This window comes from Cenococcum geophilum (assembly GCF_001692895.1).
Source record: "Cenococcum geophilum 1.58 unplaced genomic scaffold K441scaffold_85, whole genome shotgun sequence".
Taxonomy (NCBI): domain Eukaryota; kingdom Fungi; phylum Ascomycota; class Dothideomycetes; order Gloniales; family Gloniaceae; genus Cenococcum; species Cenococcum geophilum.
Genome location: NW_027137643.1, coordinates 106,828 through 128,711, shown reverse-complemented (window position 1 = coordinate 128,711; position 21,884 = coordinate 106,828). Strand labels below are relative to the sequence as shown.

The window sequence follows — 21,884 nt, the reverse complement described above, 5'->3', positions numbered from 1 at the left end:
AGCAACTATATTCAAGACGTCCAAACCGGGATTCCCGATTTATTTGCAATCAAGAATTCTATGACTGACTGGCCCCTCTATTTCGAGCTGCTTAGCCAATGGCTCGTAGAATGCGACCAAGACCATGAATGTCATCAAAAAGCTGAGTTTTATCCGACAAGGCTAATATTCGTTGGCGATTCGGACCCCAATAAGCTCAGACTTGTGGAGCAAGCTAGTCTACTGCTCGCACTTGTGAAGGGAGCTGGTCAAATGGACTATCTAGCACTCTCCCACTGTTGGGGTCGCCCAACGACGGATGAAAAGAAGAGGTACTGTACTACTCCTGAGAATATTCGGAAGCGGCGGAAAGGTTTCACCTTCGAAGATCTGCCAAAGACATTTCAAGACGCTGTTCAAGTGACCCGAAAACTTGGAAAACGTTTCCTGTGGATTGATTCCCTTTGCATCATCCAAGAGGAAGAAGGCAAATCCGATTGGAAAAGGGAATCGAAGCTTATGGAGCAAGTTTTCTCTTCCGCTTATTGCACCATCGCTGCTACTTCAGCAGTCAGTTGGAAAGAGGGATTCCTTGAGCGAAAATCTACAATTCAGTCTGTCCAGGTTCAAGACGTTTCTGGAAACAGGATTCACGTTTGTAACAACGTAGACAATTTTAATGATGATGTGGAAGATGGAAATTTAAACAAAAGAGGCTGGGTTCTGCAAGAGAGAGTTTTATCCCGCCGAATCATCCACTTCACCAAAAGGCACACGTATTGGGAATGTGGTGAGGGAGTCCGTTGTGAAAACTTTACAAGAATGGCAACGTAAGGGAGCGAACTATCTTTAGCTTTTACGCACAGTGTGTTGATTTTTGCTCTAGTCCACCTGGGAAGCAGTATTTCCTTCTTGACCCCAAGTTTCCGGATCGACTTACCCGGTCAGGATATTATCGGACTGTTCAGTTCTTACAATATCTTTTTCAACAGTACGCTCGATGCGGTCTTAGCCTGTCATTAGACAGAGAAATTGCGATTTCTGGTTTGATGGAACGAATGAAACGAGTCTTCCAGACAGAGCAAAAACATGGCGTATTCGCACGCTACCTTGCGGGGCTCCTTCTCTGGCGACGATCCGAGGAGAGTACGACGGGAGGAGTATTCGAAGACCAACCATCGTGGTCCTGGATGAGATACACTGCGATCGAGTTCGAGCGAGTTCCACATGATATTCTAGTCGCAGATGATGCTACACTACGATTTAGCGCCGAGGAAAAGGCACTTGTCGTCAAATTTAGGTCATTCCAAAACTGTACAGTGGAACATGGTACAGGTGCGGTTTTGATCGCAGAGTCAAGGATTATGGGCACGTGGTGGTTCGAGACAACACTTGACCCCAAGTTAAAGCAAAATGTGGTTGTCGTTGGAGTGGAAGTTCAAAAAAGGAGAGATCTTGATAAGACCTGCTGGGTTTTAGTGACCCAAAAATCTTCAGAGGATCAGTACAGAAGGGTTGGAATAGGAAAGATTGAAGCGCGCTATATATCAGAAGAGGGACACGAAGGAAGGCTGTTGTGAAATTGTGCATTAAATCATCATGATAGATAGGTTAGAGACAGTGGTGTCAATGATATGAATATATTCATTCATAAGACCGTGATATGAATTGAATATTTAATAACCTGAATGAATAAATTATTTATAAGCTTATGAATATATATAGAATATATATAAAGCTTTAGTGGTGGGAGACGTGAGGTTTTGGGGTATATACTTATATATACGCCGAGCGTTCTTATATATACATAGAGCTCGGTTATTTACTTTTTCTATATACGATAATTCTTTAAATATTAACACTCCACCACCCCCTACCACCAATGTCCCCTACTTTATTAGATCCTATAGTACTTAATACCAGCAGCGCGGCTAGCTCTTAATCTAAGTTATCTAAGCTCAATTCTACCATATTTAATGACCCTAAACTTAACGAGCAATCCGACGCGTTATCCTCTACTAATACTACCCCCGCTAGTAAGAAACGCAAGCTTTAAGCCATTAATATATGGTCCTTTGCGTGGAAGCCTTATAGGAATAAGAAAGAGAAGAATAATAAGGGTAGACACTATTTTTATTGCAAGGAATATATTTATTAGCGCGATACAATTACAATAAATATCCGGTCCCATTGTCAGGTGAAACCTAAGTAGATAGTTATATAGCCGCAAGGTACGGGCGACCCTAGAGCAACCTAGGGGTGACTCGCCCGTAGGGCACGTGCGCTGTATATGCCTAGGGAAAACCCTTCCTACCTCGCACACAGACTCCTCCTTTTCCCTTAAGGATTCGTCTGTCTATACAATATACCTGTAGGACACAGATAGTAAGCGGTGGCGACATGCTGACCGCTGATTGGCACCAAACAGAGGATAACCGTAGGACTAAGTTTATCGTTGGAAGGGATATAGCCTCAAATTCCGGTCGACGCAACAGGCCGCGAAGCGGTGGTTTGTCTGCTGATCAAGCGGGAGTTAAGACCGACTCGAAGGACAATTGCGGTTGGATTGGTGGCAAAGCTAGGTGGTTCGGTACTAGAGGCAAAGCTTAGCAACGGACAGGCAGAATGATATAAGTTTGCGCGGTTCCCGCTGTAGTTGAGATAATTGATGGTGAAATTGGTTCTTGCGCTGGAAAAATCGCGGGAAGGTAGAAGCAGTGGCGCGGGGTTTTTCGCGCGCGCGAAAGGTGAAGCCGATTCATTAAGCACGGGTATCATACACCAAACCTCTATCCAGTGCTCTTACACTATCCTACACATACAGGGGTACCGTACAGCATCAACACTCAGCCATCAAACCAACCTTTTCCGCGTTTAAGCGCCTGCGTAGTATGTTGCCAGTATCCTCTCCCGATGCGCCACTAGTTTCTGCTTCCCCAACACGGTGTTTCGTAATCTTGACTCCGACCATCCATTCCCCAGCCCATCATCCAAAAGCAAATTCGTGTAGGCAAAGACGCTGGCATCGAACAGGCCAGGCTTTGCTGCTCCAAAGAACCATTCATCTTCTCCTAAGACCGTTTCTAGTGCCATGAAAGCTTCCTCAGCGTCTTTGTACAATGTCTCGGCGCTGATGACCACGCTATGCTTCAACAACTCTGCTTCGGCAGCTGCACGTAATTCGTACGCAATCGTAAGACGTACTAGGGAATTTCTGGACGCCGGGAGGATGTAGAGTGATTCGGCGATGGACGTGAAATTGGACGTTAGGTAAAGTGTATATAGCTGTTGCGCCAATTATTGTCAGTTCCTTCTAGACCAGCAGATTGCCACCAGAGAGCAACATACCCACGCCCTCCGTATCCGGTGGTCTATCAGAGAGAGGTATGCCTCGTAGCGCAAGTCGGAAGGCTCATCTACAACAGAGCTGCTAGTTTCTAACGTCCATTTCTGTAGCTTGCCCGACGGGATTGGCAGAGATGGTTTAGAGGCTTCAGCCGATGAGGGAAGGAGGAATGGAAGCGCTCCACTGGGAGACGCATGATTATTTGAAGAAACGACGCGGAAGTCGACCTTGCAGAATTTCAAATATGTCTATGGAGCAGATCGTCTTAGCTTCATGATTGATGTACAATAGCATATCTAGGAATGCGCCACGGCCAGTACTAACCTGCCATTTCAAACAACTCGGATTGTAGGACGGCGCACTCGATACAGCTCCATCTGCAGTTGTGAAAACATAGAGAGCATGCTGATGTCGATTTTGAGGTGCGCGCAAAGGGAGCTCGTTCGCTGGGTAGGTGACGAGAGGAAATTTATCGAACAGGCGCTTCAAGGGCGGAGGGATGGTAAAAATGGTTCGTCTCTGCTGGGGCGAGGATGTGGTGTTGTTTTGAGAGGCCTCATTATGCTCGATCTCCTCAGGGGGCATTGTCCATGGCTTGAAGATGCCTTCATGCTGGCAGGAAATATTGACGGAAGCCGAACAAATTTCTGTCGGTTAAACATTCCTCTTTGAGCATCATCACTTTAACCGAGTTCGGACTTCACCCAGTTACGGCTAACTGAATGCCACCATCCAAATACTCTCAGCCCTGTAAGTAGGTATACCCTCAGCAACAGCACCCTGCCGCCCATCACACCCCAATTAAAAACCAGCCCAAACCATCTACCCCCCGTCCCAGCACCCTCCCAACAAGCGGCGCAACCCCCAACCCGTCAACACGCACATTGGCGCCAGCGTGAGCCTAACAACGCACACCCAAAAGACCCTTTCCCGCCCCTTGACAAACCCCCCAAACATCCCCCACTCCCCGACACCCCCGGATACCCCGCCTGATCCATCGCATTCGCGCTCGCGCTCACCCGCATGTGCACCTTCCAACGCACTATCCAGCAACCCCTCTGCTTCACGCGCACGCCATGCTAGCCGTGGACGGCGCGGCCGGCGGCAATGACGGTGGGGTGCAGGTGCAGGTGCAAGGGGGCGTGTTGGGTCATTGTGTTGGATGAGGACGGGGCGAGTGGGACGGGGCGAAGGGGCTCAGATGGTGCCGTTTAGCGGCGCGGATGTAAACGATGAGGGGGAAGAGGATTGTGAAGATGACGAAGCCGGTGGTGGCGAGGCCGATGGCCGCGCAGATGTAGTGCAGCACGTCCGTGGGGATTTCGAGGATGTCGATGTGGCGCCAGATCAGGCTTGAGTTGAATCGCAGGAGTTGCGGGGGTTGCGGGAGTTCGGTCGAGTTGCTGGGCTGCCTGATGGTGTGGTTGATGGCACTGGTTTTCCGGCTTCGGCCTCTGGTATAGCGACTTTGGATGCGGCTCCGGGGCCTGGAGAGGAGGAACAGCAGTTTGGGCAGTAACCTTTGGGATCTTGTGTCGTAGCTTCAGGATGTGTAGCTTCAGGGTTTAAAGGCGAGGATCGGAGGCCTGGGCGGTAGCCTCTAGAGTGTATTATCACCGTTTTAGGCTCTGGTAGTGTAGTCTCGGGGTCTGGAGGCGAAGAGCGGCAGTCTGGGCAGCAGCCTCTGGGGGTGATCTTGCAGTTTCAGGATGCGGTTGTATAGTTTGAAGCTGCGACCTCGCCGTCTGAAGATGAAGACTGGAATTTTTGCAGCTCTTTATATTGCTCGTCGTTGTAGAAGGGTCTGGTTCTATTGCCTCTGGATCCGAAGACGAGGAGCAGCAGCCCGGGCGGTAACCTTTAGCCTTTAATATTGCGGCTTCGGAATCTGAATGTGAGGAGGGTCGGTAGCTGTGCAACACCTATATCTGGCAGTGGTCTCGTTGATGATCCAGCGGCCACGGCGTTCAATGCGGCAGATGGGTAGATTATAAGACCCGCCTTGCCTGGTTATGTGGCAGAGGGCGGAAATTTCGGACTTCATGAGGAGTAGGGTGACGTTGGGTGAAGTTGTAGTTAGCTTTCTCTAACGAAGCGTGAAAGTCCTGATACTTCACGCTTAATGTTGGTGAGTATCTTCGAATCGTGAAATATGCTGGTTTCCTGGGTAAAGATGATTGATGGAATATTGAAGTCCGGGGAACTCTGTCTCAGGGACCTGTCTAGTCGATAATGCATCTACTTTAAATTGGGTACTCTCAGTGGAACTGCTCGCCTAGGAAGCCACCCAAGGCAAATTAGGAAGCAGCTAGACTCTTCTATTTCTCGTTGGGACGTGGAGATAGAAGAGAATGCAGATGGGAAAGCACTCGTAGAGCGAAAATTAAGTTTGGCCGAGTTGACCCAACGTTGGGAAAAGTTGAAGTAGATAACGGTCTTGAATGTTCATAGATTAAAGCGTATATGCCAGTATACACTAAACATTACATACAACAGGATGTAACTCTGCTAGAGGTGGGGAGTTTATGGTCTTCCAAGACAAGTAATATAAATCAAGGGGAATCCAAGTGAAGGGGTATCAGCACTGCAAGCTACCGGCAGGAAAGAAGAACGCCGTTTACATGCTCAACACGCTCGTGAAGGCTTCAGGGGACCAACATAAACAAAGGCAGAAGCAAAGAAAGTAAATGGTAAGAGCGAAGGACGTCTTCACAAAGCGTGAAGTTGCGTAATGCAAGTAGCCAAAGCGAGCAAAAGTGAAGCTCATAGAAGTAAATATAAACTTGAAGGGAAATCGTATCTAAAAGTACCCAAAGTCTTCACATCATCATGAGCCTTGTAGTCCTCCTCTCAGGATTCCTCCGTCCGGGCCCTAGGAATGTGTTTTTTTGTGCCGCATGGAAAGCATGTCGTTCACAGAACACCTTCCCACCAACCTCGAAATAATCATCACGCAGCTGTATCATACAGTGCTGACAAGAGAAACAATTCGGATGGAACTTCTGCCGTTGGTTGGTTTCGAGGTATTGTCCTTCGATGCCACGGTCGCAAGCTTTACAAAGTGATCCGTTGAGCTGATGGTAGTGTCGCTCACAGTAAGGAAAGTTGCTAATGACGTAGAAATCTGCTGTCTGAAACGGTGCACGGCATGTTTGACATACAAAGCCTGTCCAATATTAGTTAGCGTCGCGAATGAGAGAAGGGTACAGAGAACTATACTGACATTGTTTGTGATAACGGCCAGTAAGGCGACCGTCAGCAGCCTTGACAGATTTACCTACAATAGGTTCCGAGCAACCTCTGCATTTGCCTTTGCTAGCTGTAGTGCCACGCCTGTTGACAGATGGACTTGGACTCGGGCCCCGACGGACTGCCGGTTCATTTACGTCTTTCGGCGGGCTCGTTGAGAGATTAGCTTGAGGAGCAGGTTTGGAAATGGTTGTGTTTGAAGGGCGACGTTGGCTGAAAAGGCCTCGCTGTATCGCTGGGTCCATTGGAGACTCTGGAGCATCTGCGACACCATTTGCTCCTGGCAGTAATAAAGGTTCTGGGGCATGTCCTCTATTGTATCCTATTAGGCCATTGCGACCCCCAGGTCGGGACTGGGGTGTTAAAGGCCGTAATCCAGCAGGTGGTGCATCTGACACAGGTTTTGATAGTGGCTCAGGGCTTAATGTTCTTGGAATCTGTTCGTCTATACTTGCAAGCGATTCGATAGGGCTTGCCTTTGAGGGTCTACGTGATAGTCCCGAAGCCTCTGATGCTGGAGGACTTGATCTGGAACTTGCCGCACTCCCGGAAGACGCTGAGTCGTCAGATGCTCCCGAGTCTGATGGGGTGTGAAGTGGCTTTCCGGGAAGATCTCTCTGCATGGTTAGTATTGATGGCACTAGGGGCATATCATCTAGTCTCGTGCCAGCTCTAGAGCCGCTGCGGCTTGCGCTCCTAAGTGGAAATATGTTAGGCGCCTTGGGCTGACTTGGCAACCCAGTGAATGTGCCTTGGTCCAACTCGCTACTTGGCTCCGTAAGGTTGGCTGGTCGTTTTTGCAGACCTGAAGGCTCCGAGGGCTGTCTAGACAGAGACATAGGTGGAAAGTCGACGGTATCTTGACTTTCTTTGCGCAAGGGAAAAGTCCTCGAACGATTTTCTGGGTTTAGAGTTTCTTTGGCCAGTTCGTTGGCCTGTTCTTGGAGACGCTCTAAGAAAGCATCAATACCTTCCGGTCTCGCTGGTCGAGTAGGCGGGCCCGGCTTTGGTCGCGCTGGTAACCCCACTGCTCCGTTCAAAAGCGTGGAACTTCTAAACCTCTCAGAACCAGATGTCGAAGGTCTCTGTGCATGTCCCTTCGTACTACTGCTAATGCTACTTTGCGTGGCACTCCTTTTGTGCATACTCTCGGCTGATTTTCCAGCCGATGTGCTTCTCTCCAGACTCTTACCAACTCTTGCATCGAATGGTCCAGGGGCGATCGTGTTCATCCTTTTCAAGACGCTTGCACTACCGTTGGTTCGTGGGCTTAGTGGCGCAAACAATGGATCCGCTTCAGCGTAACGATGGTTATGGCTTGGATTTAGCTTATCTTTAGGTTTGGATTTGGGTTCAGGAGTTGTACTGCGAACTGTGGGAAACGGAGGAAATGCGCAGTCCATGTTTGATGACAGATCCGGAGATGGTGGGCGGAAAAGACGCGGCATTGGGCTAGTAGCACTCCTCACCATCTTGTATGGTGGTCTATATCCACCGCCCGGGGACATTGGAGAAAGGCTTTTAGGATCGCTATAGTTGCCCATAGATGTCAATTGATCGTGTGGCATGAATGGTTTATCTGTGAGTGGTTAGTATAAGTATCACAACTCCGGTTGGAAGCAGCTAACTCACTTGCAGCGGATGAGTCGATCCTTGGTGGTGGTGGCATGCGACCAGGTTTGAGAAGTCCGGACGACTTCGAAGCCAAACCGTTGCTGAATGTCGCCGCGCGGTCGAGTTTGCTTTTAGGAGATATTTGCAGAGGTGTTTCTTCCTCTGCGATCGGTTTCTGGTTTGTGGAGGTGTCCGTTATCAACGTACGCGCGGGTGTACTAGAGCAGACATGGTCGGCCAGCTTTGAGATCTCAATTTCCATGCCGCAATCAGAGCACTTGATCGCTGGCAAGAAGCTCATCGGCCTCATCGTGTCCGCCATATCCGCCTTTTCTTTCTGATAAGAGAAGTGCCAGCACCTAAAAAAGCCTCAATGAAGAGTCCGGTGGTCGTAGATGTCCAGTAGCCAGCCGTGAAGACGAGAAGCAACAGTCGCTGGCATGCAAGCTCGTGGCAGCAGCAAAGTTGCAGGGGGAATAATATGCAGTGCTGAGGCAAATCCCTGAGGATAAACAGCCAACCGATCCGCTAGGTTGAGGTCCCAAGCACGGAGTTCTTGCTGAGATTGGGATCTGGAGGATCGTCCCTTTGATGAATGAGCGATGGCTAGTATTCTGGCAGATGGCGAACTCGGTCCTAATCCTAGCAGCAAATTGAACCCTGCTCCTGATGCTGTCAACGTGGCAATTTTGAGAGATTTTTGTTGCCGCACTGGGGACGAGGGGAGGGAAGAGGTGACCAAAAAGATACAGCGACAATCAAAGAATCGTCAAAAGGGCATGCTTTCAAGGATGCGCGCTAGGGTAATGAGTGATGCAAGTAAACTGCGCTCGGTCCCTTGGTGGCGTCTGGCGTCGCATGTGGGGGCGTGCGCTGATTTGCTAGCTGGGAAGTGAGTAACGCACGGGGCATCGCGAGGCTTTTTTGCCCTGTTCGAAGGGGACACATCTGCGGCCGAATTCGTTGGAGCGCAGAAGCCGACGGTAGAGCTTAAGGAGATGAAACAGCACGCCCACGTTACCTCGTTGGACGTTGCAATCGCCCAGCAAGGCACTGGAGCTCGGGTAGGGCTGCTCAAGGGCATCTTTTGATTAGCATATTACAGGTTATTAAGAGGGTGATTTCGGCTGTAGAACAATCAAGAGAAGGCCGAATTTATCCTCTCGGGTGCGTCTGCCAATCAGTATCGAAGGATTGCACTCGACGCCCTCGACGAATCAGCGACGAGCTGCCCCTGATCAACAGGCGGCTGTCCATTCTAGCCGGGCGGTCCCTGGGGCGAGCTGGACGGCGTGGACGGCACAATAATGGCAAACAGTGAAGTCGGCACGAAACCTCGCTCTTCACGCCCGGCGCGTCCTCTCCGGCTCTAATGCCTACATTGAGACTACCGTCCGACTATCTGAACAGCGTTGCAGATGCCGCCACTGCCTGTTCTGGCCCGTTTCGGAGCTTTTCGAAGACCAGGTGAAACCACCATTCTCATAACACATAAGCATAATTTTTTTCTCTTCCTTTTCACGGACCGGACCGTTTATTACATCGCCTTCAGCACACTCAGCAAGCCACTCAGCACTCGTCACGGAGAGTCGCCGGCCGGCTGGCCGCCGTGGACGCAACATGTACGTAAAAGCATCTCTGGTCCAGTGCATCGCAGCCATGACACCATCGTGGATCGCGCCCATCTGCCAAGCCACAAACTGCTCTGAAGCTCGACCCGTCTCAGCGCTGCCTACCCACCGCACCCAGGTATCAGGGTATTCTGTGTCCCGGGATGCATCAGTTGCTGCGCTACCTCACTGACTGCACTTCTAACTGCAGGTGCACTTCTGACTACTTCGTCTCATCGAAGTCGCTTCCCGCTGGAGGATGCTGATCCGTCATGGCTGGCCGTGCACATGCTTATCGACGATGACGGACCCCTGCATCCTCTTGGCCTTCTGGGAAGGGTGCAAGCAGCAGCGTCGCGTGAGGGGGTGGAGCTCTACAGGAGCAGCTTCCTGGAACTATCTTGACTTTCGCGGGGCAGATCGAAATGTCATCGTAGGACGCTTCTTCGTCAATTCTACGGCCATGGGAAAACTCCAAAGGCGAGACCAAGCTGCAAGTTTATTGATCTTGTCACTTGGCTATCTTCTGGTGTATCGCAAATATTGGCCATGTGACCACTCAGGCAGCCTCTTCAGGATTCTTCTTGGAATCCGTAATTGCTGGCGTGTATGGAGCTGCGTTGGCACCTCAGAGCCGCTACGGTTGGAGGATTTGGCATGTCATTGGCTCCTGCGGAAGCCTCGGATTCGATGCAATTCTCTAGCTCTCAAAGTGGACTCGCAAATTGGAAAAAGCGGTGGGCAAGTGGTTGTCTCTATCCCGGCTTCCACCGGGACAACCGCGCCAGTTATCGATAAACAACCCTCGCTTGTCTTGTTCATGTAAAAACTGCCCTCCACCACTTTGCCCAAACATACACCCAAGAAACCTCACAATTCGTCATAGCCGGCTCTCAGCTATATTACAAACTCATCCTTCAAAACTTCTACTCAAAAACCAAGCAACGGGCCATTGCCCAGTCGCCAAGACGTTCTCCAATCTCCTCAACTCGTAAGTTTCTACTTTCTTTATGTACCCACAATATATCCAAGATTAGAGACACCATAACTCTAGACTGCCCTCCAAAGACAGTGTGCTAACAATGTTTCCCTTGCAGGGTCCACCATCCATTTGCAGGCCGACGCTCTTCTCCATCCGGAAGTGCATCGGACTTAGACTACAGAAGATAAACTCATAGTCTTTGAGCATATCATATCACGTCAACCGCCAAACAATATGGCTCCCCATGCAGACGATAGCAAAGGCTTTGCGAATGGAAACGGTGCTGGACCATCCTCGACCAATGACCTCTTCGTAGTAGACTCCCCCAATGTTGTGTATACCGACACCGAGATCAAGAGCAAGTATACCTATCGTACTACTTCGGTCACCCAGGGAAGCGATGGCAAGTACGTAGCCACTCCAAAGGAAACTCTCTACGGCTTCAAGGTGGACCGCAAGGTACCAAAGGTTGGGTGTATGCTTGTTGGTTGGGGTGGTAACAATGGTTCCACTGTGACTGCAGGTATCATTGCAAACCGCCGTGGCCTCGTTTGGGACACTCGCGAGGGAAAGCGTGCTGCCAATTACTATGGCTCTGTAGTCATGGGCTCTACTATCAAACTCGGAACTGACACCAATACCGGCAAAGAGATCAACATCCCCTTCCATGATCTTCTGCCCATGACTCATCCAAATGATCTTGTCATTGGTGGTTGGGATATCAGCAGCATGAATCTTGCAGATGCCATGGACCGAGCTGCCGTCTTGGAGCCAACCCTGAAGGGCCTTGTCCGCAAGGAAATGGCCCTAATGAAGCCCCTGCCAAGTATCTACTACCCAGACTTCATTGCCGCCAACCAAGAGGAACGTGCAGACAACTTAATCCCAGGGAGCAAGACATGCATGGCTCATGTCGAGCAGATCCGCAAAGATATTCGGTTAGAGTCATTTAGCTAAGTCTCTAAACTTCACGGCTAACATTTGATACACAGTGATTTCAAGGCTGCTCATGGCCTCGATAAGGTCATTGTGCAGTGGACTGCTAATACAGAGCGCTATGCCGACATCCTTGAAGGCGTCAATGACACCGCTGACAATTTGCTCAAGGCAATTGAATCTGGTCACGAGGAGGTTGCTCCTTCAACAGTCTTTGCAGTTGCTTGCATCCTGGAAAACGCTCCCTTCATCAATGGTTCTCCTCAGAACACGTTCGTTCCCGGTGCAATCCAGCTTGCTGAGAAGCATGGTGCCTTCATTGGAGGTGATGACTTCAAGTCTGGACAGACTAAGATGAAGTCCGCTCTTGTGGATTTCTTGATTAGCGCAGGCATCAAGCTCACTTCCATTGCGAGCTACAACCATCTCGGTAACAACGACGGAATGAACTTGAGCTCTCAGAGGCAATTCCGCTCAAAGGAGATCTCTAAATCCAACGTCGTGGATGATATGGTCGCTGCGAACACTGTCCTCTACAAGGAGGGCGAACACCCTGACCACACTGTTGTGATCAAGTACATGCTTACTGTTGGGGATAACAAGCGCGCTTTGGATGAGTACTATGCCGAGATTTTCATGGGTGGCCATCAGACCATCAGCATTTTCAACGTTTGCGAGGACTCCCTCTTAGCTTCACCCCTAATCATTGACTTGGTCGTCGTTTCTGAGATGATGACGCGCATTCAATGGAAGGCTCATGGCACTGACGCTTCGGATGAGAAATACTCTAGCTTCCATAGCGTCCTTAGCGTCCTTAGCTACATGCTCAAGGTGAGACCAGTCCACTCTCCTTTATCCTATTTTTTTTCAATGACTGACACCTTCAAGGCTCCACTCACTCCGCCGGGCACTCCTGTCATTAATGCCCTTGCCAAGCAACGTGCTGCTCTTACAAACATATTCCGTGCATGCGTTGGTCTCGAGCCAGAAAATGACATGACCCTTGAGCACAAGCTCTTCTAGGCGATGTTGTTCCATCGGTCAGAGATGGCTAGGTTTTAACTAACTTCAACATCAGTACTAGTCATGCAGGGAGCCCTAAATTACTAACATTTCAACATGTTCAAGGGGTAATGTTTTCTGTTTTCTTGGGTTACCCAAGTCAATCATTCTTTAATTAGCATTGCAAATAAAACATGTTGCTTTATTTATATATAAAGCTATCCGGTGATGACTTGCGCCCTCGTACTGCAACGTTGATTTATTTACGAACCGTTCCATTAATTGCCATATTTATATACTTTCCGGCTATGGCATAATGTGGTGACCACTCTGGCTGTTCGGGGAAACCCCCAACTGATACCTCACTTCGACTACTCTCTTTAGGTTCACCTCGCTTCATTGAGAACAAACATCACTTTTTTTTCTCTCCGGTCTACCATCAGCCATAGATGATGGCACCGCATTTTCCTTCCATACAATCTTTCTTCCAAACAAAGCCATCTCCAAATTCTAAGGATCAGCCAAGTTCATCAGCAGCAATCGCCGGTGATGGCTTCAGTGCCGCCGAAGTTAATGCTGTTCTCCATCTAAGCACCGACAGCTCATGGACCCCAACCCAGGACTACGAAGAGAGGGATATTGGAGCTCTAGATTCCGGACCCAAATGTGTCACCTTTATGGGTCGCATCGTGAACTTCTATGATCAGGCTACTCCAAGTAAGAAGCCTAGAGCGGCTCGAGGATGCATTAAGCTCATCCTAGCGGACGACACTGGGGCACTGACCGTAAGTCTTATAAGTATTAGAGGGCACAGACATATAGCCGTGTTGTTGACCAGATCTGTCTGTCTAGGTCAGACTATGGTACGCCAACATGGAATACAAATTCCGCCTCGGCCATCTTATTAGCGTCTGGACACCCCACATCTCTCATGGCGAGACAGGTGCTCTGGCCCCGTCAAGTGCTCCTCTTTTCACGAGTATCTTCCCAGAGAGAGACCGCAGCTGCCACCTCATGATCCATCAGAATAGCGACGAAGGTGTGCAGTACAAAAGGCCGCTAGGATATAAGGAGGGCCAGCCATTGCCAGGGCTCATGACACTCAAGAACTTCATCGACGGGGGATACGATGTTGCTGATGGACGGATATTGGTCTGTGTTAGGAGCATTGGGGCAAAGAAGAAATGTGTGGTTTTCCAATCCTCATAAACATACGGGTGTAACCTAGTCCTAATAAGTTACAGTGACGAATAAGAAAGGGACGATCACTGAACTAGCTAATATAGGCGTGTTCGACGATACGGCCGAAGCTTCTTTGACTCTCTGGGGTTCAGGTACCGCTTCTGCTGCATCGTGGCAACCTTCTCACACTGTTCTTCTCATCACGAATCCGGGCTGGAAGATTGACAGGAAATCATGGATTTCATTGAACGCCAATACTCATGTCGATGTCGATCCTTATTTTAGTGATGCTGTCTGGTTACGATCTTTCGCTCGTCGATTGACGAAGAGGGAGCACGTCAATCCTCGATTTCCTGAAGGTGGTATGTCATGCTGCACATATTTGAGCTTTAAGACTAAGCTTGTTTCATTGTAGTATTCGACGTCGAAGCGGCGGAGGCCTCTGAAGTCCGGATTCTGTACACTCTTGCAGACATTGATGAGTTGTATGCTGCACACGCCCACCTCGTCACATATTAACAGAACTGACAAACAGAAACAGCGCTCGTGCAGCTCCCAAAGGTAGTCTGGCCCTACAGATTCCAACCTTCCCCAAAGTATCTTATCCGTGTTACTGACTTAACTAGAAAAATTCATGGGCTATCTTAGTCTTATAATAATGGAACTTAACATCGTGACACTCCACCGCCGCAACATGCTCATGTGCATTGAATGGTAAGCAACTACTTCTTAACAATTAACTGCTCGTACATCAAACTTCGCCCCACAAGGTCTCAGAGCCACAACTCATCCCATTAGACCAAACTAATCACTCCTAATCCAGCTGCGGCGTCCCCCTCTACGCAAACGCCACAACCGCCAAATGCAAACAATGCGAAACAGTGCTTCCCCTGCGCATAAATCCTCGCCTAGTACGCCTCAACATGCTCTCCTTCCCCCATAATTAATACTGAACCCTACAGCTCGGAACCCTCGTCGACGAAACCGGCTCCCTCGCAACCGGCTCGCTGCTGTTCCACCCGCTCGCCTGGGAACAGCTGCTCGGACGCACTGCTACTGAGTTGGTCAGCGCTAGCCCGGACGTGCTGAAGTATCTCGAGCAGAGGCTGCTGTTCCTGCGGATTACATTTGGGTTTGGGTGGGCGAGAGCTGAGGAGGGGGAGGAAGAAGGGAGTGGGAAGGAGAAGGAGAAGAGGAAGGAAGGAGGTGGCAAGAGGAAGAGGGAGGAGGGAGGAGATGCCGAGGGGGCCGTAGGGAGGTTGTGCGTGTGGGGTATTAAGATGTGAGGGTTTGGTGAGATGGAGACGGAGGGTTTAAATCGTACTAGTATTCCGGGAAATTTGCAGCCTAAAATGACGTGTAAAACATTCGTATCTTGCAGAAAGCTTTCGTCTTTCCCTCTAACTGGTGACGCGAAGAAAGTTTTAGAGAAGTCTCCTTATAGATGACTTTGACACTACTTCAAGCAGAGAATTTCCCAGGATGCCAAGCACTGCTCTTGCGTCACCATCATTCCAAATCCCCCAAATCGGCACCCCTAGAAATAGCAGCCTCTTGAGCTTACCACGCTCATTTAGTAACTTCGCAGCGTCTAGACTACAGCACCGTAAACGAGGTGATCGTAGCGCACCACTGACAGGAGCCTCACCAGGCTAGGAAGTGCTACCAACCTTCTCTGCAATTTGCGTGTTAATAAAATAAACATTTCGGAGCCTAGTTATGATATATAAAAAATTTTAAGTTCCATTTCTATTATACGATTACGCTCGGGATTTTTTTGGCGATTTCAGTATGTTTTCAATATCGGCTAGACAACGTAGTGTGTCTGGGTGCTCAGGCCCTAATACTTTCTTTTGGCTCTCTATTACTCTGACTCTTAGCTCCTCGGCTTCCTTCCATCGTCCTTGCTTCCAGTATATAAACGCAAGATTGCCCATAGAAAGTAGCGTGTTGGGGTGCTCAGGCCCTAGTACTGTCTTTTCAGTCTCTATTATTTGTACTTCCAGCTCTTCGGCCTCCGTATATCGTTTTTGACTCCCGTACACCAACGCAAGATTGTGCATGCTTAGTAACGTTTCTGAGTGCTTAGGCCCGAGTACTTTCTTTCTAGCCTCTATCATTTGTGTACATAGCTTTTCAGACTCCTTATACCGATTTTGCTTCCAGTATGTAAACGCAAGATTGCCCATGCTAATCAGCGTATCAGGGTGCTCGTGCCCTAACACTTTCTTTCGAGTTTCTAATACTTGCACCCCTAGCTTTTCGGCCTCCTTATTTTTTCCTTGATGTTGATATATTGTCACAAGGACAGCCATGCTACGTAGCAGGTATGGGTGCTCGTGTCCAAACACTTTCTTTTGAGTCTCCATTACTTGCACTCCTAGCTCTTCGGCCTTCTTATATTTTCCTTGACCTCGGAATATTAACGTAAGATTATACATGCTTAAGAGCGTGTCTAGGTGCTTATGCCCTAATACTTTCTTTCGAGCTTTAAATAATTGTAGCTCTAGCTTTTCAGCCTCCTTCCATCTACCTTGGCTCCAATATATCAACCTAAGTTTGGCCATAAGAGTTAGCGTGTCTGGATGCTCCTCTCCTAAGGCATTTCCCTTCTCTGTTACTTGCGCCTCGAGATCTTTGGTCTGCTTTGATAGTCCATCAGGCGATGCTTCTCCGAAATCATCACATTCGATGTCAGAGCAATCCGCAGGATATTTGTTTTCATTTGTACCGCTCTGATGGGGGCTCTGGTTTATTTTCTCTGCTGACAAATCCAATAGCGAGTCATTTTCTGAGTGCGGAGCCTGGATTTCTGGAATTTGAACGCGCGGACTATGGGAGGCACGCCATGCGTCAGCACTATTATCCGTAGGACAGCAATGAAGGATACGGGATATAAGGGTGTGCCGACCTATCCTTGTCTCTCTTAGGGGGTTCCTCCTCATCCAGTAACCCGTCACGTTGGAGACGAGAAAGGTACGTCTTCAATGCAGCCGAGTACTTGTGAATCTCCCTACTCCCGATTCCTGTGCCAATCAACTCTCTGCGGAACTCCCGCCAAACCGCTTTGTCATCGCCCTCGTACGTCGTCAAGACGGACCTAATCGACGAGTTCCCTTTCCTCATTTGTGCCGCCATGTGATCTATCTTCTGAAGTAATTCAGGGAAAACCCCATTCTCAACCCGGCCCTGGGAGCTTATTCCAAGCACGGAAATGTACGCGGACAAGCTTGTCGTCTTCCCCACCAGCCGTTTGTTCAGGTCATCCAAGTTGCGGTTGCCTAATTGTATTCTGTCCCAGTTCTTGCGACGGTTCGTGCCCAAGCTCTTGTGCTTGTCCAACACCTCTTCTAGCTCCACAACTAGGGTATGGCAACTCTCGTATAGTGTTTTCCAGCCGCCAAAGTCTTCGGTGTTACGACAAATGAGAGAGTTCGGTGCTTGCGCTTCGGCTTCAATCCGCATCAGTAGCGTCTGGAGCACGGCCAGGTTACTTGTGATATCGCCGTACTTGCCGCAGGCATTCTTCCAGCCATCGTAGGTGCGGGTCGTCAGCTGTGTTAGCGTTATAATATCGCCAACTGAGAATCCGAAAGACATGTTGGAATGACGGTATAGGGACAAGGCTGAGAGCAGAGCGGCTACCGTGTCATTATACCACGCTTCAGTTCACAGTGAAGAAGTTAAGACGGTATAATGGGAGGCCAATATTGAAGAGTGATCTCCAAGTCTCGACTATACGTGGAAGAAAAATGAACTGTCCGGAAAGTTTGGAGAGTTCCAATGGTGTAGGCTTGGAGGGGAAATACGCCCAATGAGGCTGCGCGAGGCGCAATGCGGGTGGCTTGTAGGACACAGCCCACCTTTTATCCTGCAAAAGAGATCCAGCGATAACATTGTTCAAACCACAAATACACAAAACAGCGTAATTGGAGACCTTTGTGTCACAATGTGGCGCGAGTCGCATGCTGAGCTTGTGAGATGAACGCCTCCATCTACACCCCGATTGTTGTTTTAACTCAATGCCAATGCTTTTATTGATTTTTAACATTAACAAAATGCTGTTTTGATGTTTATATTGACTTGGATTTCTATATTGATAAAATATTAAGCCTTTTACTAAGCCTCCATACAAATTTAAGGTACGAACCGTGCACCTGATAATTCAATTACAGGTTTAACTGCCAGAGCTCATACCCGAATCAACACTACTCCCTCCCCTCTTTTGTCGTATCTCTAACTCCCTGCGTACAACTACGTCTATACTTAAGGCGGGTATAGGCCAGCTTAACTTGTGGGGTCCCTATAGAAGTAGTGCTACCACTCCTCCATCCTACTTTAGATCTATCACTACGATATTCCTGTTCACCGTATGAGGAAGAATTAACATATGGCCCAGATAACTACCTTGGGTACTCAGCAATTGCACGCGAAGGGGAGCCAGTTCCGCTGGCGACTGTACGCATACTCGCATCTCACTTCGCCTCACCATGCCTCGTATCATCATCACGCATCCCCCTCTACATCTCAACAACACTCCGCATCATTCCACAAAATCCCACAGAGCTCAAAAGGTTGGGGGTGCACCAAGATCCATCTCATTCTATCTACTCTCATGATTTTAGTAATAGCAATCATAAAAAACGTACACCCTTCATTTCACATCCCACATCCCACTCAGAGCCAGCTAGCCAGCAGAAAAAAAAATTCACAGAGCAAGACAGCAGAGCCCGCCAAACAAACCCTGCCCCACTCTAGCCCCCTGCCGTGCATGCATAATACGTTCCATCCACCAAACCCATCCACCCAGCTGCCAGAGCCACCACCGCATCTGACCCGTCCACCCTTTACCACCTGCTGAAAGAAGAGAGGGGGAATCGGTCTAGATGAGTTGGGTGAAAGCGCGGTTGATCGGGGAGCGGAGCGGCTTGACGTCCTTGTAGAAGTCGACGGTCGCGACGGCGCGCTTGGCGATGCCTTCGGGGGTGAATTCGAATTTCTTCAGGAAAAAAAAACACCGGGTCAGTCAACATTTCTTATCTCAAACGACGAAGCCGTATTTGCGGGTTGCGGGTTGTTTCCGGAGGGGCGGTTTTAAGTGGCGGTTGGGGAGGCGATCTGTTTTCTTTGGAATAGGGGGAAGGGGGAGAAGGGGAATTAGAGACATACCTTATAGACGTCCTTGTACGGCCCGCTAGCGCCGAACCTGTTGAGCCCAAACTGCTCATGGCTGTACTTCTCCCAGCCGAGCGTGGACATGACCTCGACGCTCATAGCCGGGATGCCATCGGGGATGACGGAAAGGCGGTAGTCCTTGCTCTGGGCATCGAAGATCTCGACACAGGGCATCGACACCACGCGCGTCTTGATGCCGTGCTGGTCCTTTAGCACTTTCACGGCCTCGAGGCAGATGCCGACCTCGGAGCCCGTCGACACAAGCGTGAGCGCGGCTTCCTTGTCCTCCAGCGCCACGTATCCGCCCTTGGTGGCCTTCTCGATCGTCGAGCCCTCCAGCTGCGGCAGGTTCTGGCGTGTGAGTGCGAAGATGCTGGGCGTGGATTTCGACGTCAGCGCCATGTAATAGGCGGCAGAGCACTCATTACCGTCGGCCGGGCGCCACACCATCATGTTGGGTAGCGCGCGGAAGTGCGCTAGTGTCTCGATGGGCTGATGGGTTGGGCCGTCCTCGCCCAGGCCGATCGAGTCGTGTGTCGCGATGTAGATGACGCGCTGGTGCGAGAGCGACGACAGACGCACGGCACCAGCGGCGTAGGAGACGAAGTTCAGGAAGGTGCCGCCGGCGGGGATTATGGTGCCATAGGCGGACATGCCGTTCATGATGGCAGCCATAGCATGCTCGCGCACACCGTAGCGCATGTAGCGGCCGGCGTAGTCACCAATGCCCAAGTTGGGGGGCTGGAAGTCCACAGCCTTCTTCCAGCGCGTGTTGTTCGAACCCGTCAGATCTGCGGAGCCGGATATTAGCTCGGGGATGATACCGTGGATGGCTTCGAGTACGCTCTCGGAAAGCTTTCGCGAAGCAATGGCAGGGTCGGTTGGCTTGTATGTGGGCAGCTTGTTTTGCCAGCCCTCCGGTAGATCGCGGGTTAATCTCCGCGCGATGTCGTCGCGGAGTTCCTTGTGCTCTTGGCCGTATTTCTCGAAGAGTTGGTTCCATTCCTGCTCGGCGGCAGCACCCTTAGAGGCATGTTCGTGGTACATGTCATACACCTCCTGGGGAACGACAAAAGTCTTTTCCGGGTCGAAGCCAAACTTCTCCTTGAGCTGCTTGATATCGTCTGCCTTAAGAGCGTTACCGTGGACACCGCCGGTTCCTTGAAGCTTTGAGCCGAAACCAATTGTTGTTGTGAGCTTGATGACTGAGGGCTTGTCCTTGACTTCCTTGGCTTTGGCAATGGCTGCCTCAATGCCCTCCAAGTCATGGTCACCATCCTTGACCCACTGCGTATGCCAGCCGTATGCCTCGAATCTCTTCATGACATCCTCAGTAAATGCGACCTTGGTGTCACCATCTGAAAGACGAAAAATCAGCACAATAGATTTTTATGCTGGGAAATTTGAGAGTTACCAATGGAAATGTGATTATCGTCGTAGATGCAAATCAAGTTGCCGAGCTGCAGATGGCCAGCAGTGCTAGCAGCTTCACTAGCAATGCCCTCCATAGCACAGCCATCGCCAAAGAAGCAATAGGTGTGGTTGTTGACCAACTCGAAGCCGGGCTTGTTGAAGACGGCGGCGGTGTGAGCTTGACCAATGGCAAGTCCAACGGCATTTGAGAAACCCTGACCCAGGGGACCAGTGGTAACTTCAATACCCGGGGTGTCATGAGATTCTGGATGGCCAGGGGTGATGCTACCCACTTGCTATCGGAATATGTTAATGAAGCTAGCCTTGAGACTCAATTGCTTTGGTAAGGGCAGCACCAACGCGGAAGTTCTTTATGTCATCCATACTGAGAGCATAGCCGAAGAGGTGCAGTAGGGCATACTGTAGCATGCACCCGTGGCCGTTGCTGGGAAAGCCGGAGTTAGTAATGTTGGAAACCGAGTTCCGAGAAAAATTTAACAATATCGAGGAACACAGCGGAGTAGCGCGGAAATGTTGAGTACGACTCAAAGATCACGACAATGATACGAGAACTACGTCAGAGGTAACAAAAGTAATGGTTTCATCCACAACGCATATCCGCGGAGATTGAGTTTCATGTCAAACTCCGGCCCGACACAAAAGCCCAAATCGCATGAAAACGTGTGGTGATTATGTGGAAATATGGAACTACCTACGAGAGGACAAATCTATCACGATTGAGCCAGTTGGGGTTCTTTGGGTTGAAGGTCATGAATTTATTGAATAGGACGTGGGCAACCGGGGCCATGCCCATAGGGGCGCCCGGATGGCCAGAATTGGCTTTAAATGTGGCATCGGCCTAGGGAGATACTGTAATTAGCAATTGAAACTGTAAAACAGTGCGAGGAGTAGAAACTGCATGGCAAAATGGTGCAGGACAGATTGTTGTGAAGGCTGTGAGACGTAATGGCGGGGTAGGTTGATAACAGTAAAGGAACCTTACGGCAAGCGTCCGGATGGTGTTAATGGCGAGCTCGTCAACTTTTCCGTACGTCATGATGGCAGTAGTGGTGGATGGGAAGTATGGAAGTGAGTTGCAGAAGGAGAAGAGGAATGAGGAAAAAAAATTGGGCTTTGGCGTCTTGAGCTTCAGTGGACAAGGCCTCGTTGACAGATCATTTAGGGCGAGGACGAGGGGTGGTGGGGTTGTTGGCTGCCAATTTTCCCAGCAACCCCCCCACCAAGGCCCCTTGCCCTATGACTGTTCTGCTGGAAAGCATGAATAAGCTATCGTGAATCGCTGACTGAGATCAAGTAACAGCCGGTAACAGTCGGTTCCACTGATCCTCCAGCAGTCTCATGTACCTTTTTCCACCTCTGCAACGGGCTTTACCCT

The 21,884-nt window shown here is 49.8% G+C and overlaps 9 protein-coding genes across 9 annotated transcripts; 5 read left to right on the top strand and 4 right to left on the bottom strand.

Moving 5' to 3' along the window:
* Positions 1 to 60: 60 nt before the first annotated feature.
* K441DRAFT_594033 (HET-domain-containing protein) lies at positions 61 to 1,559 on the top strand (the record flags this gene model as incomplete). Its single annotated transcript, XM_067644937.1, has 2 exons — positions 61 to 809; positions 866 to 1,559. The coding sequence occupies 2 exons, from the start codon at positions 61 to 63 to the stop codon at positions 1,557 to 1,559; spliced, it is 1,443 nt and encodes a 480-aa protein (XP_067496969.1).
* A 1,294-nt stretch (positions 1,560 to 2,853) lies between these two features.
* On the bottom strand, positions 2,854 to 3,910 carry K441DRAFT_682550 (uncharacterized protein; the record flags this gene model as incomplete). Its single annotated transcript, XM_067651589.1, has 3 exons — positions 2,854 to 3,264; positions 3,328 to 3,573; positions 3,650 to 3,910. 3 exons carry the CDS (start codon positions 3,908 to 3,910, stop codon positions 2,854 to 2,856), a joined length of 918 nt encoding a protein of 305 aa, XP_067496968.1.
* A 1,845-nt stretch (positions 3,911 to 5,755) lies between these two features.
* Positions 5,756 to 8,510, bottom strand: K441DRAFT_701193 (uncharacterized protein; the record flags this gene model as incomplete). Its single annotated transcript, XM_067653315.1, has 3 exons — positions 5,756 to 6,491; positions 6,549 to 8,153; positions 8,207 to 8,510. 3 exons carry the CDS (start codon positions 8,508 to 8,510, stop codon positions 6,145 to 6,147), a joined length of 2,256 nt encoding a protein of 751 aa, XP_067496967.1. The 3' UTR covers positions 5,756 to 6,144.
* Positions 8,511 to 9,885: 1,375 nt separating this feature from the next.
* K441DRAFT_353349 (uncharacterized protein) lies at positions 9,886 to 10,766 on the top strand. Its single transcript, XM_067641325.1, has one exon. The coding sequence runs from the start codon at positions 10,058 to 10,060 to the stop codon at positions 10,622 to 10,624; it is 567 nt and encodes a 188-aa protein (XP_067496966.1). The 5' UTR covers positions 9,886 to 10,057; the 3' UTR covers positions 10,625 to 10,766.
* K441DRAFT_353355 (Myo-inositol-1-phosphate synthase) lies at positions 10,767 to 12,922 on the top strand. The gene is made up of 4 exons (XM_067641326.1): positions 10,767 to 10,789; positions 10,896 to 11,718; positions 11,773 to 12,547; positions 12,605 to 12,922. The coding sequence occupies exons 2-4, from the start codon at positions 11,015 to 11,017 to the stop codon at positions 12,737 to 12,739; spliced, it is 1,614 nt and encodes a 537-aa protein (XP_067496965.1). The 5' UTR covers positions 10,767 to 10,789; positions 10,896 to 11,014; the 3' UTR covers positions 12,740 to 12,922.
* Positions 12,923 to 13,170: 248 nt separating this feature from the next.
* On the top strand, positions 13,171 to 15,279 carry K441DRAFT_701191 (uncharacterized protein; the record flags this gene model as incomplete). Its single annotated transcript, XM_067653314.1, has 8 exons — positions 13,171 to 13,503; positions 13,571 to 13,904; positions 13,963 to 14,262; positions 14,316 to 14,385; positions 14,442 to 14,461; positions 14,527 to 14,614; positions 14,724 to 14,811; positions 14,863 to 15,279. The coding sequence occupies 8 exons, from the start codon at positions 13,171 to 13,173 to the stop codon at positions 15,184 to 15,186; spliced, it is 1,557 nt and encodes a 518-aa protein (XP_067496964.1). The 3' UTR covers positions 15,187 to 15,279.
* A 41-nt stretch (positions 15,280 to 15,320) lies between these two features.
* Positions 15,321 to 17,668, bottom strand: K441DRAFT_648336 (TPR-like protein). Its single transcript, XM_067646887.1, has 2 exons — positions 16,812 to 17,668; positions 15,321 to 16,732 (listed from the first exon to the last, which is right to left on the bottom strand). Exons 1-2 carry the CDS (start codon positions 17,498 to 17,500, stop codon positions 15,661 to 15,663), a joined length of 1,761 nt encoding a protein of 586 aa, XP_067496963.1. The 5' UTR covers positions 17,501 to 17,668; the 3' UTR covers positions 15,321 to 15,660.
* Positions 17,669 to 18,081: 413 nt separating this feature from the next.
* On the top strand, positions 18,082 to 18,909 carry K441DRAFT_353300 (uncharacterized protein). Its single transcript, XM_067641324.1, has one exon. It carries the CDS (start codon positions 18,291 to 18,293, stop codon positions 18,759 to 18,761), a length of 471 nt encoding a protein of 156 aa, XP_067496962.1. The 5' UTR covers positions 18,082 to 18,290; the 3' UTR covers positions 18,762 to 18,909.
* Positions 18,579 to 21,813, bottom strand: K441DRAFT_670643 (transketolase). Its single transcript, XM_067650310.1, has 6 exons — positions 21,492 to 21,813; positions 21,205 to 21,347; positions 20,849 to 20,933; positions 20,490 to 20,784; positions 19,070 to 20,433; positions 18,579 to 18,899 (listed from the first exon to the last, which is right to left on the bottom strand). Exons 1-6 carry the CDS (start codon positions 21,543 to 21,545, stop codon positions 18,783 to 18,785), a joined length of 2,058 nt encoding a protein of 685 aa, XP_067496961.1. The 5' UTR covers positions 21,546 to 21,813; the 3' UTR covers positions 18,579 to 18,782.
* Positions 21,814 to 21,884: the final 71 nt, after the last annotated feature.

Bases quoted from the DNA above. Each gene is read 5' to 3' on its own strand.
- K441DRAFT_353349 (XM_067641325.1), top strand. From the start codon at position 10,058: ATGCTGATCCGTCATGGCTGGCCGTGCACATGCTTATCGACGATGACG.
- K441DRAFT_353355 (XM_067641326.1), top strand. From the start codon at position 11,015: ATGGCTCCCCATGCAGACGATAGCAAAGGCTTTGCGAATGGAAACGGT. The intron at 11,719-11,772 runs GTTAGAGTCATT...TTTGATACACAG, and splicing joins CAGATCCGCAAAGATATTCG to TGATTTCAAGGCTGCTCATG. The intron at 12,548-12,604 runs GTGAGACCAGTC...GACACCTTCAAG, and splicing joins TCCTTAGCTACATGCTCAAG to GCTCCACTCACTCCGCCGGG.
- K441DRAFT_648336 (XM_067646887.1), bottom strand. From the start codon at position 17,500: ATGTCTTTCGGATTCTCAGTTGGCGATATTATAACGCTAACACAGCTG. The intron at 16,733-16,811 runs GTCGGCACACCC...TGCCTCCCATAG, and splicing joins CCTAAGAGAGACAAGGATAG to TCCGCGCGTTCAAATTCCAG.
- K441DRAFT_353300 (XM_067641324.1), top strand. From the start codon at position 18,291: ATGGCCCAGATAACTACCTTGGGTACTCAGCAATTGCACGCGAAGGGG.
- K441DRAFT_670643 (XM_067650310.1), bottom strand. From the start codon at position 21,545: ATGACGTACGGAAAAGTTGACGAGCTCGCCATTAACACCATCCGGACG. The intron at 20,785-20,848 runs GTTGGTGCTGCC...ATATTCCGATAG, and splicing joins ATGACATAAAGAACTTCCGC to CAAGTGGGTAGCATCACCCC. The intron at 20,434-20,489 runs GTAACTCTCAAA...TTCGTCTTTCAG, and splicing joins CGATAATCACATTTCCATTG to ATGGTGACACCAAGGTCGCA.